This window comes from Callithrix jacchus, chromosome 11 (genome assembly GCF_049354715.1).
Source record: "Callithrix jacchus isolate 240 chromosome 11, calJac240_pri, whole genome shotgun sequence".
In the NCBI taxonomy this organism is placed as follows: domain Eukaryota; kingdom Metazoa; phylum Chordata; class Mammalia; order Primates; family Cebidae; genus Callithrix; species Callithrix jacchus.
The window spans coordinates 78004450-78021596 of NC_133512.1; the positions used below are offsets into that span (position 1 = coordinate 78004450).

Here is a 17147-nt window from a genome sequence, read left to right on the forward strand (position 1 = left end):
TCAACAGTAGACTCAACAAACAAAAGAATCACTGGGCTTGAAAAGGGGTTACTTGAAGTGATCCAGTCAGAGGAACAAAAAGAATTAAAAAGAGTGAAGAAAGCCTTTGAGAATTATGTAATACCATCAAATAAACCAATTCATATATTGTGAGTATCCCAGAAGGAGCAGAGAAAGAAGAAAGTTTATTTTAAAAAATAGTAACAAAAACTCCCCAAATCTGTGGAAAGATAAAATAATATCCAAGTATAGGAAGCTCAAAGATCTCCAATCAGGTTCAAGGTAAACAAGACTACACTAAGATATATTATATCAAATTGTTAAAAATAAAAAACAGAAAGGATCTTGAAAGCAGCAAGAGAAAAGCATATCACATAAAAAGGAATTCCAAGATGGCTATGAACAGATTTCCCAGTATAAATCTTAGGAGCCAGGAGAGACAGGTATAATCTATTCAAAGCGCTGAAAGAAAACAGGCCGGTTACAGTGGCTCACACCTGTAACCCCAGCCCTTGGGGATGCCACAGCGAGCAGATCACCTGAGGTCAGGAGTTCAAGACCAGCCTGGACAACATGGCAAATCGCCATCTACTAAAATAACAAAAATTAGTCAAGCGTGGTGGCAGGTGCCTGTAATCCCAGCTACTCAGGAGGCTGAGGCAGGAGAATAGCCTGAACCGGGGAGGTGGAGGTTGCAGTGAGCAGAGATCAGGCCACTGCACTCTAGCCTGGGTGACAGAGTGAGACTCCATTTCAAAAAAGAAAGGAAGAAAGAAAACAAATCAATACTAAAACAACAGACTTTAACTACACTCTAGACCAAATAAACTGAAATACAGAACATTCCACCCAATAGCGGCAGAACACATATTCTTCTCAAAAGCACATGGAACTTTTTTCAGGATAGACCATATGTCAGACCACAAAATAAGGCTTCATAAACTTAAGAAGACTGAGATCATATTAAATATCTTTTCCAACCACAATGGTATTAAACTAGAAATCAGTAACAGGACAGATTTCGAAAAATCCACCAAAAAATTCTCAAAAAAATAAACCATGCTCATGAGCAACCAATAGACAAAAAAGAAATTAGAAGAGAAATTTAAAATATCTTGAGACAAATGAAAACAGACATACCACATACCAAAAGTTATGGGATGCAGCAAAAGCAGTTCAAAGAAGAAAGTTCACAGCAATAAATGTCTACATCAAAAAAGATTTCAAATAAATAACCTAACATTAAACCTCGAGAACTAGAAAAAGAACAAACAAAGCCCAAAGTTAGTAGAAGGAAGAAAATAATAAAGATCAGGACAGAAATAAATATAGACTAGGAAAACAATAAAGATTAATAAAACTAAGAGTTGTGTGTTTTTGGTTTGTTTTTTGGTTTTTGGTTTTCTTTGAGACAAGGTCCACTCTGTTGCCCAGGCTGGAGTTCAGTGGCACAATCTTAGCTCACTATAACTTCCACCTTCCAGACTCAAGCAATTATTCTCCCTCAGCCTCTCAAGTATCTGGGACTATAGACATGTCACCATGCCCGGCTGTAAGAGTTGGTTTTTTGAAAAGATAAACAAAATCAATGAAGCTAGACTAAGGAAAAAGAAGTCTCAAATAAATAAAACCAGAAATGAAAAGGGAAACATTTTAACTGGTATTACAAAAATATAAAGAATAAGAAATTACTATGAACAATTATATGCCAACAAATTGGATACCTTAGAAGAAACATACATTTCTAGATATATACAACTTACAAAAATTGAATCATAAAGAAACAAACTCTGAACAGATCAATAATGAGTACAGAGATTAAATCAGTAATAAAAGGTCTCCCAACAAAGGGAAGCCCAGAACTTGATGGCTTTACTGCTGAATTCTACCAAACATTTAAACGAAAATACCAATCCTTCTAGAGCTCTCCCTAAAAAAAAAGTAAAAGATGGAAAAATACATCTAAACTCATTTTATTAGGCCAGTATTACACTGCTCTCAATGCCAGACAAAGACACTGAAAAGAAAATTACAGGTCAATAATCCTGATCAACAAAGACACAAAATCCTCAAAAAAATACTAGCCAATCAAATTCAATACCACATTAGAAGAATCATTCACCATGATCAAGTGAGATTTATCTGTGGGTAACAAGGATGGTTCAACATGTGCAAATCAATAAATGATTCACCACATTAACAGAAAGAAAGGCAAAAACCATATGATCACTTGGATAGATGCAGAAAAGGTGCTTGATAAAATTCAACAACACATCATGTTAAAAACTCAAAAAACCTGCTATACAAGGAATGTACCTCAACACAATAAAGGCCATATATGACATGCCCACAACTAACATCATAATCAACAGTAAAAAGTTGAAAGCTTGTCCTCTTACATCAGGAACAAGACAAGGATGTGTACTCTCACCACCACTGTTCAACATAGCACTGGAAGTCCTGACCAGAGCCATTAGGCAAGACAGAAATAAAAGGCACCCAAACCTAAAAGGAAGTAAAATTGTCCCTGTTTGCAAACAGCATGATCCTTTACATAGAAAATTAGATAAAGGACCCTAAAGACTCCACCAAAAGAGTGCTAGAATAAATGCATAAAGTCAGAGGATACAAAATCAACATACAAAAATCAGCAGCATTTCTACACACTAACAAGAAACTATCCAAAGAAATAATGTGGAAAACAATACCATTTCCCATTTACAATAGCTACAAAAAAAAAAAGTTGGAAATAAATTTAACCAAGGAGGTGAAGCACTATACACTGAAAGCTATAAAACATTGATGAAAGAAATTGAAGAAGACAAATAAGTTAGTAAACCATTATATACTGCAATGACAGTGGTAAGAATTTACTCTAGGTTTTTATTTTTTGAGCTAGACATCTTAAGGCTTTTTAGTATTTTTCCTCTTACCTTCTGTTTCCATTCTCAGACTTCTTCAAAACTCATACTCTTAAATTTTGTCCATTTATGAAAACAAAATGAATAATAAAGTATAAAGAAATAAAAGTAAGAAACTACCTGAAGTCTTGCGAGTTGTGCAGTACGGGCAACTATCTTATTGTATGGATCAACAATTTTTGCTTTTATCCTAAATGAAAAAAAGAGAGGAGTGAGAAGAAAATCATTTTCAAAATATCAACAGATAAAAATCTTCTCATTCCATTTATTTACACAATTAAGAACAGTACCTATCAACAGCTCCCTGTAAAGCCCCAATTCTCATCTGCATCATCTGAAGAACACCTAGAAAAACATAACAGCTTACATTAGCTTTACAAATTTACAAGGCATCCAACTGGGTAAAAAGTTAAATTAAAAAAAAAACATATACATATATAATTTTAACTTTTACTGTCACTATCCTAATCCAAGCAACCAATATGTTTTACCCACACTGCTGTAAAAGCCTGTTACTGGTCTCCTGCTCCAATCTTTGCCTCACAAAAGAAGCCTGACAGGTTATGATTGGTTATGAACTGACTGCTTAATGGATATGGGGTTTCCATTTGGAGTAATGGAAAAGTTCTGGACCTAAATATTGAGGATGTTTGTACAACATTGTAAATGTAGTTAATGCCACTGAATTTTATATTTTAACAAGCTAAAAAACAATAAATTTTATGTTTGTATATTTTAATACATTACCAAAAAACTATGAGTGATCCTCCATGATATCCTCTTTGCCCCATCACTCCCATATTAAAACCACAGTCCACAGCTTATTTTATAACTCTCTAGGCTTACAACATGAGGAAATTTTCATAAAATCATAAAAATATTTACAGGAAGATCAAGCTTAAATTTTATTATTTAGGCTTTCTGTTAGTGCAGACATTTAGAATGCCATTCTTTAAAATTCAGTTTCTATATACAATTGGCATAGATGTTTTGAAAGCACAGTTTTGAAAGCACACTAATTCTATTAGTAATTAAATTTAAGTGTAGACATGTTGTATTTTAAATGAATATTAGAACCAATAAACATTCCTATCAGCATACAAGTATACAATAATACACTTCAGTCCAATAGAATCCTCTCTGAACCCAAGATTTCTACTTTTCTGCTGGTTTTGTGGTATATTCACCATAAACTGCCAAGAATAAACTGCCATTACTTATAATCATTTTCTTACATCATGTTCTCTCCACAACTCAGTTTCAATAGGTTTTCACCAAAACAGATCTCATCAAGATGACCAGAAATCTACAAGTTGTCAAATTCTATTGCTGGTTCTGTCTTAACCTTGTTCAAGTGCTCAGAAATTCACAGCAGCTGACTACTCCCTTTCTACAGCATTTTTTGTCTAGGCTTCCAAATCTTCACAGTTCCTGGGTTTCCTCTTATCTCATTGTTGTTCCCATTTCTCCTCTATCAGACCTCTACATGCTAGAGTACCCCAAGACGTGATTCTCAGATATGTGCTCTTCTCAATCTACAATCTTTCAGGGATTTCACTCAATCCCAAAGTTTTAAATAGTATCTGTTCAATAAAATACTGATTTTATAAACACACACACACACACACACACACCCCTATGTAAAAATATTTTCTTTGTATCTGCCTATGTTCTCATTTCCTCCCTGTCTCTCTGTCCTCTTTCTCTCTCTTCCCCTGTACTGTTACATCAAATTTAAGATACCCAAGACAGTTTATGCCCTACCAGCAACCCATCAAAAATCACACTTCTCTCTAGGCTTTGACATCTCAATTACTCATACCATCATCTATCCAATTTTTGAAACCAAAATCCTTGGAATCACTCATGGTGACTTTTTTCCATCAGCTCTTTCATCTCCCATCAACAAACCCTATCAGCTCTGCCTATTTTTTACTCCATCTGCCACAACTCTAATCCAAGGCACCATCAAATAGCTTCCAAACTAGTGTCCCTGATTCTACCCTTGCCTTTTTCTGTAGAGCTAACAGAGTAAACTATTCAGAGTATTAATCCCATCATACAATAACCTGATTAAACTCTTCCAATGTGTTTACCATTGCATTTAGAATTAAATCCAAATTCCTTCCCAAGAACTTTATCTATGATTCTCTCCCTCCTTCACTAAACTTCAGCCATTCTGGGCTACTTTCTGCCCCTCAAACATGCCAAGTTAATTTCTGCTTTCCCATTTATTGTTCCCTAGGCTAACCTAGTAAGTTTTTTCCTCAAATCTTTACATGATAGCTTCTTCTTATCACTTAGATCTTGGCTCAAATCTCACCTTCTCAAAAAGGCCTTCCCTCCCCTTCATCCATCCCATCACCCATTTTATTTTCTCTATAGAATTTACAAATAAAATTTTTCTGTTTTCTGAGATAGTCTTACTCTATTGCCCAGGCTGGAGTGCAGTGGTGTCACATCTCCGCTCACTACAACCTCTGCTTCCCAGGTTCAAGCGATTCTCATGACTCAGTATCCAGAATAAACTGGGATTACAGGCATGAATTACAAGCATAATCCACTATGCCCAGCCCTATTTTCTATCTTTTTTTTTTTTTTTTTTTAGCTCTCTCCTGGACCAGAACATAGTTCCAAAAGGACAATGACTTTGTCTATCATTCACACATGTCTAGTACTTAACAAGTTCTCAACTAATACTTGATTGCCTGAACAAATACATGAACGAAGCTACTACTTTTTAACAGAAAGAAGCTTAACAAATATTCCTCAAAAATTCCATGAGAACAGAAACTCTATTGCTATAGCTTTCTGAAACCTAGTAAATTCTCAAAGTAATATTTGGAAGAATTTTTTTTTAAAGAGAACATTTTAAAACAAAACAGGCTTAATAAACATATCTCCAAACTACTTACATGGTAAAAAAAAAATTTACAGATTTAGGGGAAAAAAGCAGATGAAGTAGAAGAGTAATAATCAATTTTTGTAATATATACATATATCACACTTATTTTTCAGCATCTCAAAATAATATTCTAGTAATAGACAGTAATAGACAGATACATCATGTTAAAATGAATACTAACCAATTCATACTTCATGTTTTTAATTTTAGTTATTTTTTGAGACAGGGTCTAGGGTCATGCTCTGTCACCTAGGCTGGAGGGCAGGGACATGATCACAGCTGACCACAGCCTCAACCTCCTGGGCTCAAGGCATCCTCCTATATCAGCCTCCCAAGCAGCTGGGACTAGAAACATGTACTGCCATGCCAAGTTAACTTTTTTATTTTTCACAGAGACAGTCTCACTATGTTGCTCAGGCTGGTCTTGAACTCTGGGCTCAAGTGAACCTCCCACCTTGGCCTCCCAGAGTGCTGGGATTACAGGTGTGAGCCACTGCACCCTGGCCTACACTTCAATCTTTCATTTTTAAATAATTTAGTGAATATTCTGAGATGATCATAGGAATAGCCAGCCTTTGAATGCTACACACTCATACAAAAGATAATCACTGCAATTCAGTCTAGCAGTATATTTCAAATATTTCCATCTTTGAAGATCATTCTGGGAAAACAAGCATTCTGTTGTGGTGATTTATCTAGACCTACACACACTCAATGTACTACCATGCCATCCTTATAAATTGTTATAAATAAAAAAGTAGCATGTTTTAAAACTTGCCATTAAAATATTACTTGCTCTCAGAAATGCATAAAAATATTATGAGATTTAAAAACAATTAAAACTAATGAGCTTCTGCACAGCCAAATAAACTATAAACAATAAAGAGATAACCTACAGAATGGGTGAAATATTCGCAAACTATGCATCTGACAAAGGTCTCATATCCAGAATTTAACAGAAACTTAAACAATTCAACAAGCAAAAACACAACTCCATTAAAAAGTGGGCAAAAGACATCAAGAGACACTTCTCAAAAGATGGCACACATGCAGGCACAAACACATAAAAAAAAATGCTCAGCATCACCAATCATCAGAGAAATGCAAATCAAAACCATAATGAGATACCATCTCACACCATTCAGAATGACTATTGTTAAAAAGTCAAAAAAAAAACAGATGCTCGTGAGTCTGCTAAGAAAAGGGTATGCTTAATGTTCATGGTGGGAAACTACAGTCACCGTGGGAAGCAGTTTGGTGATTTCTCAAATAACTCAGAACCACCATTTGACCCAGCAATCTTACTAGATATACATTCAAAAGAAAATAAATTTTTCTACCAAAATGACACATGCATTTATTTATGCATTTATGCATTTATACAGCACTATTCACAATAGCAAAGACATAGAATCAACCTAGGTACCTGTAAAGAGTGAATTAGATTAAAAAAACATGGTACATATATACCATGGATACTACACAGCCACAAAAAAAGAAATAAAATCATGTCCTATTCAGCAACATGGATAGAAGTGAAGGTCATTACCATAAACAAATTGAGACAGGACGAGAAAATCAAATACTGTACAGCCTCACTTATAAGTGGGAGTTAAACATGGGGTACTCATAGACCTGAAGATGACAACAACAGACATCAGGGACTACTGGAGGAGGGAGTACTTAACTGTTGGGTACTATGCATACTACCTGGGTGACAGATTATTTGTACCCCAAATCTCAGCGTTATGCAATATTCTCAGGTACAAACATACATATACATCCACTGAATCTAAAATAAAAGTTGAATTAACGATAACAATAATTTTATTTCCAGTACTAAGTCAACCAATACTTAGAGCTTCTTAAATTTCCCAAGAACCTAGTCAGGTATCTATCCCAGATTTCAAATAACAAACTACTAATTCCAGAAATACTAAGTTCTTCATCAGAATATGTTAGAAATATTGCACATGCTGAGAATAAGTTAATATCTTTAAGTACATGAGAAATACTGGGGAAGCACTAAAGAATACTGCATCACAGAAAACAATATGCTCTCTCAAGAATTTCATCAACATAGGGAAAAATCACTTACGTTTCTTTTGATGTACAATGATTAATAATAGTAATCATAAGTAATACTGTAAAACACAATAGTAACATTTCATACTTATGAGATGTAGTTTAATCAAGAGGGAATTAAAAATTCATAAAAGATTTAACCCAACAAAAATAAGCAGATTTGTAAAAATAAGCAGATTTATAAAAATAAAAATCCAATTATATATAGTTTGACTATACTTTCACTAAAAAGAATTGCCAAAAAAGGCTCCAAGAAAGGCAAAAACAAGAAAAAAATTCAAGCCTCCTTCCACTACTACCCACTCTGGTATTGCTGACATTTTTGTTTTAATTAACTAACACAGGTGCACTAAATATGTGCAGGCATTGTTCTAAGTATCTTGCTAACTCATTTAAACGCTACGTTAGTACATATTATACTCCTGTTTTACATATAGGAAAACTTAGCCACTGAAGGGTTAACTAACTTGCCTAAAGTCAAACATCTAGAGAGCAGTAAAACAAGGATTTGAACCCAGATCATTTAGCTCGGGAGCCAGCAAAGTTTTACTGTAACATAGCCACACACATTTTTTTTTCATATTATCTGGCTGCTTACACTCTACAATGGCAGAGTTTAGTAGCTGCAACAGAGACTGTATGGCTGGCAAAGTCTAAAATATTTGCCATCCAAAGTAGTTTGCCAAAGCTTGCCAATCCCTGATCTACCTCTAGAAATATACCTTCCAACGACTCAATCCCAGTTGCTTGTGCCAGTAAATCTTCATGTCTTGCAACAACCTAAAAAGCAAAAATAAATGATTAGCTTTTGCTCTGTTAGGTACCTTTCCTTGTAACCACAATGTAGAATTGAAGGTCACTCTTGGTGTAGAAATAGGGCAAATACAAATGCAAAAGAAAACAAAACACAGGTTATTATGGTGTGTTTGAGATGGGTTATAAGCAGAAACACACATACATTTACAGTTCAACACAGATCAAGAGGAGATAAAGCCTTTTCTTAGCCCTGCCTTAATCTGTTTGGACTGCAGACACGAAATACCTTAAACTGGGTAATACACAAACCAAAGAAATTTATTGCTCACAGTTCCAGGGGTTGGGAAGTCCAACATCAAGGCACCAACAAATTCAGCATCTGGTGAGAACCCATTCCTCATAGATGGTACCTTGTATCTATCTTCACATGGCGGAAGGGGCAAGCAAGCTTCCTTGGGCCTCTTTTAGAAGGGCATTAATCATCTCCCAGAGCCCCCAACTCTTAATACTATTAAATTGGAAATTAAGTTAAGTTTCAACATATGAATGTCAGGGGAACACAAACATTCAGACCGTAACAAGCCGCTGGCTATCTTAATGAGATGTGCAAGTGGAGTTATGCCAAAAAATGTAAAAAAACAGCTCACTGTTGCCATACCATTATTACGTTTTCCCTTTAAAGATTATTTTCAAACATCAGGTTCTCTTTGCTGTTGAATTTGATTCAGCACCACCAAGGCCACATCCCAATCTGGAAAGATACAGCACTCAGTGCTCACCTATACCTGAACATCTCTCTGCTTCCAGTTTCCCAGTGTCACACCCCCACAGCAAATCTTTTTCCCTATAGAAGTTTGATACTTTTATGAAAATTAGGGTACTGGAGATAGCCAGAACAAAAAACGAAAAAGGTTAAAAGTTAAAGGGCACATGCGAGAGATTCCTAGAAACATCACAAAATCATGCAAATCTTTAGAATAATGCAGGAATCCTTATTATTTCATGCCTTTTATTCCAATGAATATGAGGTTTCATGTTTAGTCTTGTGACTGAAGTTCTTAATCACCAAAGATTAATTCACTGGAACCCATAAATCCTCTACTTTGTCCTGTTTCAGATATCACTGTCATTCTGTCAAGTCTCTTTCTATCATATCTACCTAGAGTATTATTCTTGGTCACCTCGGTCTTTTTTTGTAAGGTTGCCAGAAGATGTCTGAATTTTCCCGTCTACTAATATGGTTATCAATATGTCCATCTTAACAAGACTAATTTTTTTTTAAATTCTCTATTCTCCTTTATCACTTGTAATACTTTGGTGAGGTTAAAAAGCCTAAAACTATAGTTTCATAGACTCCGTTGCAACCGATTAAATGATTTTTCCAAGAGTTGTGGAAGACAAAAGAGAGGAAAGCTGGACAAGGCAAGGTGGCTCATGCCTGTAATTCCAGCACTTTGGGAAGCCAAGTCAGGTGGATCATTTGAGGTCAGGCATTCAAGACCAGCCTGGCCAACATGATGAAACCCTGTCTCTACTAAAAATACAAAAAAATTAACCACACATGGTGGCTCATGCTTGTAGTCCCAGCTACTCAGGAGGCTGAGGCAGGAGAATCACTTGACCGGGAAGGCAGAGGTTGCAGTGAGCTGATCGCACCACTGTACTCCAGCCTGGATGACAAAGTAACACTGTCTCAAAAAAGGGAGGGGGAGGGAGGGGGGGGAGGGGAGAGAGAGAGAGAGAGAGAGAGAGAGAGAGCGAGAGAGAGAGAGAGAGAGAGCGAGAGAGAGAGAGAGAGAGAGAGAGAGAGAGAGAGAGAGAGAGAGAGAGAGAGAGAAGTTTTCTGTTTCAGCTGGTAATAAAGATCCTGAGACCTGAGAATTTAGAAATAGTTAAGAGAACCACATTGATCACACCAGCATTTAGTCATTAGGTATCTGGAAGCAGAATTTTAGCTCTGGCATGGGTGGTAAGAGAAGGTACTTCCAGGCCTCTGTATTGCATCTGTGGTAGTTCCTTTCACTCTGTCCACTAGCTATTCACCCAACAATTTTATAAGCATCCAAACTCCCTGTATAAAGTGTCTTTCTGCTCTAAATACTTAGAGTGATTTCTAGTTCCTGTGCTAAACCCTAACAGAAAATCTTTTAGTTTAGTCATCTCACTGTTACAGACTACTGAGACTTCCTCTATCTCACATCCTAGGCTACTATAACTTCTCTCCTCTAAGAAATGGTAAATACATTGTACGTTCTTATTGATTTTTGCAGAGAAGATACTGCATACAAGGAATAAGGAAAATAACATGCATAAAAGGACTGAAAGAATTTCAGGTGGCTCTTGCAAAAAGCCATTCCCTCAGAACTCTAGGCAGAACTGAGTACATTCTCCCATGCTCCCATAAACAACTTATACTAATCTATTTAAAACAGGCCTCATTTGCCTGCCATTATTTCTGTCTATGTCTGCCACTGGTCTGTGGGTCCTTGGAGAGCCAAGAAACGTATTCTATTTATTTGGCTATCCCCACAGTCTACCCGAAAGCTTCACAATTAAATGTGTTTTCTAAACATCTGTCAATAAAGATTGAAATCAAATTATATATAATCAGATGTTTAAAATAAAATGACATCATCCCAGTCCTCTCTAAGCCACTCGAAGAAACTAAGACACAAAAAAAATCAAGTTGTTATGTCTCAGGTTATACCAAATCTATGTTTCCTGGTAAACGATCTGTTTCAAACATTGTTCACCTACTCAATCAAAGGCAACACTAGAAATTATGTCAAAAAATCACCCTATAAAAATTACAGAATTTTAGGAGAGGAAGGAATCTTCAAAGTTATCTACTACGATCACCTCTCCCTCTTGCTTATTTCAACCCATCTGATAGACGAAAAAACAAACAAAAAAGCAAGACTCAAAGACACTAAGTGATATTAAAGTCAGTTAACAGCATAGTTGAAATTAGGACCCATCTCCTAACTTTTCATAGTATATCCTACTCACAGTAACACTTATCAACTTTCTGTAATTTCAGCAAATGCTACACTCTGCGTATAAACTATGATTTGCCAATATAACATCCCAATTATTCTTATTCATATTAATTCCAAAATTCCATTTTCCATTATGTTTATCAAACACATCCTATTTTTTGCCCACTATATTTGTAGCACATCAATTAAGTTGGTGAACAGGAAGTATAAATGAAAGGCTTTGGTGACGTGGTATATTAGTTTTTCAACAAAAAGGGTTTACAGAAAACTTCAAATATTTACTTTGAAAAATAAGTCACACTGGTAAGGATGCACTTGTTCATGTCAATATGCATTTATATTTAATAAGATTACAAAAATGCTAAATTATGACTTTAGGCTGAATAATCCATAGGGACCCTGAAGATCAGAATTACCTGTAAATGTAGTTCTTTGTCCAACTGACTGATTCCTTGGGCAAGTTTTGCTAGTTGTTCAGCAATTACAGCTTGATGAATAGATTGAGAAGTATAAGTCTTTACATCAAAGTCTTCGTTTAAAAAGTCACTATAACACTCTGGATTGGGGGAAAAATAAGGAACAGTCCGTAAATACCCTATACTAAACCAATTATTAAACAGAAAAATTATAATTAACACATTTTAATCTCATACTCTGAACCACTCCACTATACTGCTTAATGCTTAATTTTTATCATGACTCAAAAGGAAGTACAACATTAAGAGATTAAAAACATAACTACAAGCTATAACTACTAATTGAAGAAGATCATTGTCAGCGAAAAAACAGGAAAATTGGCTATATATATAATATTAATGGCCTCAGATATCTCTAGATCAATGCATAAATACTTACAGCAAAGTGAACCTGGAATTTTAATAACAATAGGAAGCACAGATTTATAGGTGTAACTGAAATTTAGGATTTATGGGTAAAGTATGTTAATGGAAAGAAAAGCCGTTTAAAATAGGCCCCTAATAGATGGGAAACAGAAGTAATGCTAGACGTTAAAAAGATATCCCTCAATATAGAAATCCACATATCTATGGATGAAAGATAAATTAAGAGAATTAAAAGATAAAAATAGATACCCAGAAACAATGAAAGAAAGAAAAGAAAAAAACAATAGATACCCAGAAGTAATAAGCTCAAGGTAACTACCTACCAAATCTCCTGACACAGTAGATACAAGTAAGACTGCCCTGAGAGAGATTATGAAACAAGCAAAATAGAGTACTTATAAGAAAACCTAAATTATCTATATCCTCTATAATGTATGCTCCGTGAAGGGAAAAAGGTCTTTGGTTTACTACCTCATCTCCAGTGGCAGGTTCCATGAATTAACTAACCTATACATCAGCTGATAGTATCATTCTGGTAACAACCACCACAACAATAAAAGTAAAACCTCATACTCTTGATTACTCTCAAAATGTAGTGGAATGAAAAAAGGAAACTGCTACTTTGACTACTTTTAATTCTGAGAACCACATTTCCTTCTAGTTTGCAAGTGCTTCTCATAATTAAGGATCCTGTCAGCCAGACAAATGAAGAAAGCCATTCCAGGCAAAAGGAAGGTTTAGCAGTAGCAAATGCCATGGCATATTTTGAGAAATAAGGAATACTGACTTCAGTGTGTCTAGATCATAGCACATGTATACTGGGCAGAAATGGTAAAGAAGGACAGATGTGGTTCCAAAGGTTGGAGGGCAGTTTGAAAAGTGGTTTATAAGATACTCAAAATGTTTAACCATATCTCATTTAACTCAAGAAACTGCACTATCAGCTTTGTGTTCCAGAACAATAATCCTAGCAGCAGTATAGAGGGTGGAAAAGGGATTAGTCACACAGCAATGTGCTCAAGTTGCCTCTTACTGACTCTTGAGCGCCAACTATCACATTCTCGGCAATTCTGTGAGCCAGTTGACCTTTCACATAGGTATCTTAAAATCCATGACAGAGTATTTACACCATGGCAATCAGCACACACTACAAAATCAGGGCCTTTTCTATTTTCACACAAAGCCAATTTACCAGTATACCCAAGAAATGGAACCACAGAGGCCAGTAAAGTACTATGTTAACAGCCTGAGTGACATAATGAAAGCCTGAATAAGACAGTGGCACTAAGAATGTCAAAGTGACAAATTTGACAAACATTCACATTGTACAGGATGTAGGACTTAGCTGAAAATGGGTGATTAGGTAGAACAAATAAGGATGATTCCCAAATTTCTTGATTAGGTAGCTGATATAGGAAATTTAGTTTTACATTAAGTTAGACAACTTGGCACTGAATATTCAAAGACAAACATGAACAAACCTCCACCTCCAAGGAATTCATAATTTAAGAGGGGAAGAAACACACATTTATCTAGCAACATAGTAAACACAGATAACAGAATATCATAGGAAAAAATAATGAGAGAAAATAGAAAAAAGAATTCATTTTTTCATATCTAGAACTTGTACTATTTGTTCATATGTAGCTTTTCATGTGTATTATAGAACTAGCAATGCTTGTTTACTGTCAAAATAGGAATGTCCATACAGGTTATGGAACAGAATATCATAAAAATTATTAAGATAGAAATGTCCAGTAGGCAGTTAAAAATATAGTTTTATAGTTCAGAAGACAGGTAAGGATCATACTGAAACCACAGAAAAGACCAGATAATTTAGGGAAAAAAAGTTTTAGAATGCACAAAAAGGAAAATGAGAAAGACAGGAAAGTTGGGGGTGAACAGAGAAAATGAAAGCTATCAGAGACTAAAGAGTGCTCAGGGATAAAGAGAAACAAAAAGGAATGGCAAAAGCCAAAAGAAGGGATAGCTTAAACAAAGTAAGTGGTAGTAGTGTCATAGAGCTTTCAAAGATCAAACACAACGAAAGTTGAATACTGGCCATGGGATGTGGCATTTGGGGACTAACAGCCCTTAAAGAGATGAAATACATAACGTAGTTTCCCCATTCCCATAGGAGGCACACCAGAAACACCTCACCAATTTTCATACCATGCACCTGTGCTCACCAAGCCTATCAAATGGATACTCTGTCACTGGCCAAATCCCGGATATAGTAAATCAGTTTCTGTTGGAAATACTTAATTCCTCAGGAACGTTAAGGGTGGGACGGGCAAAAGAGACCACTTAATTCAGGACAAACTGAACTGACAAGTATCTACAGGAAACTGGCAAAGAGCACTTAAGAGAATCAAGAATTTTTAAAACGCACGGCACCCATAAACCACATGAGGAAAATATTTCAAGAAAGGAAGCAAATGCTATTACAAGTTAAAGGTAAGGACCAAAAAAGTGTCCATCTGTTGTAACCGCAAGAAAGTCATTGGAAACCCTGCAAAGTTATTTCAATGACATAGATTGAGGATAACTGAGTCCCTCGGAAACTGGAAGAAAAAACCCGGAGCAAAGGAGAGACTCTCCTTAGAAATGAGCAGAGACTCCATTTCTCTTGTAATTGAAAAGGCAAGGGAAAGAAGGAGCAAGGGATGGTTACAGGTTGATGTTAAAATTATAGGTTTGATGGGCAACAAATGGAGAAAGTTCACATCTGATGGATCTTTTTTTTAACCCCAGGGAAGCAGAAAGTCATTTGTTGAGCTTGAAGGGAGAGGTTTGAAAATGGTAAGGAATATTTAAATAATTACTGTGGAGAATAGCAGAGAACCAAGAAGAAAAATGCACAAGGCAGAATTGAAAACTATGTACCCTCCAAGAACTGATTACAATTCCTGAAATGCATCCTACTGAAACATATATCCACTGTTCACCTGGGGAAGTCCTTTCTACACTTTAAAACAACTCTACCTAGAAAGCCTTTTCTGACATTTCCTAACCAGTTCCCAACCCCCAGTTATCATTCTCCTCTGTATTAATGCTCTACTTTATACACAATCCTACTGCTATCTTACATCACTATATTACAGCACCTACCTTTACAGTTCTACTTATTTCCTCTACTAGATGGTGAACTACTTGAGGGCAAGAATTGCACATATATCAGGAACAGCTGCAAATTTATTAGGGTCTCTGCCTTGTATCTTAATTTAAATTCAATTTTTGGTTAAACCTGAACGTTACACCCCTTTGTCAACGTTAAAAACGTTTAACCAAGTTTTTGGTTAAACTGAATTTAAATTAACATACAAGGATGGATTGACAGATACCCTTACCTAGAGTTTCTAACACAAAATAGTTCAGAAACAACATCAATTAGTTTTGGCTAAAGTACATAAGTTATCATGAGAAGACATGTAATTCAGGACGACAATAAAATATTCAACAGTCAGAGAAAATAAACAGTAATTTAGAACTTTACAGCATTATTATCCACTTGGGTCTTCAAATGTGTGCATGTGCTTCTAACTGCAACGTTCATTTTAAAAAACATTCTGCACCTATTGTATGCAAGATATTGCTATTCACATTGTGGGATATATTTTTAAAAGATCACAATATAGAAAAGATTAATACAAGTATACAAATGATTTCAGTACAAGGTAGAATGCGATGACCACTCGAGAAAAAATTAAAAACAGGTGAGAAGGATTTTATGTTTATGCTTATAAATTTGAACTTTATTCTGAAGGATAAGAGATTCGGGACACAGTAACTGGACTGACAACTGAGTATGCTTTTCAAGTATATTTAACTTTTATTGTGGGCAACTTCTCTCCAAAATAGCAATAAATCTGACTGCTAGATTCTGTATAAATTGTTAATCCCAATCTGAATCAATGCCCTGAAACTTCCCCCATGTCTCATTGTGGATAACTGCCTCATAAAAAGAACGAGGGGCGGGGAAAGCCTGAGAGAAGGGTCACCTGTATAGTTCATTTGTTAAGAGTGGGCTTTTCCAGTTTTACTTTAAAACAAGCCCCTATTTCATTATGCGTCTTTCGTCTGTTCTAGATACTTTTGAAGAGCTCGAACGCTACACCCCTTCGTCAAGAACTGCTGTAGCAGCTGGTGGCTGCCAACGCGGGCCACAGGGTTTAAGGCTCCCGAAACTTCTGGGAAGCTGGAGGCATGGGGCGGGGTCGAGTTGAAATGCGAAGCAAACAAAAACCAGGTGTCCCCAAAACACTGTAAAACAGGGAGCAAGTCCCAGAGGAAACAGGTTGGCTAGAACAGTACCCACAACTGGAGGCCAGACGGAGGGGAGTGGTCACGTCCAGACTGGAAAACTTTCTGCAAAGCAACGGGTTGGGTCCACCTTGCTGCCCAGGTGCGGAGCAGAGCAGCCTCGCAGCCCCACCACCAGGTCGGACCCCGTCTCCTTACCGTCCTGCAGAAGTTCTCGGACTGTCGCTGCAGCCACTCCGGAGCCTCGAGCCCCGAGGCCAGCCACAGCGACGTTACCGTCGCCACCTTCCATGTTGGCAGGTGCCGGGTTGATGTCGTCAGCAACCGAACGGCCCCGCCCAGGTGGTGACGCAGAATATCTGCGCCGCCCGCCTAG

At 36.4% G+C, this 17147-nt stretch overlaps 1 protein-coding gene across 5 annotated transcripts in view; it reads right to left on the reverse strand.

Annotated features, from left to right (window-relative positions):
* Positions 1-17087, reverse strand: part of COG5 (component of oligomeric golgi complex 5) — a 377608-nt gene extending 360521 nt beyond the window's left edge. For all 5 annotated transcript variants that reach the window (XM_078343129.1, XM_078343126.1, XM_078343128.1 and 2 more), the window contains exons 1-5: positions 16970-17087; positions 12083-12222; positions 8634-8691; positions 3212-3266; positions 3042-3111 (exon numbers count right to left, since the gene is read on the reverse strand). In XM_078343129.1, the coding sequence (XP_078199255.1) occupies positions 3042-3111; positions 3212-3266; positions 8634-8691; positions 12083-12222; positions 16970-17063 (417 nt within the window). In that variant the 5' untranslated portion in view covers positions 17064-17087. The remainder of the gene's footprint in view (positions 1-3041; positions 3112-3211; positions 3267-8633; positions 8692-12082; positions 12223-16969) is intronic.
* Positions 17088-17147: the final 60 nt, after the last annotated feature.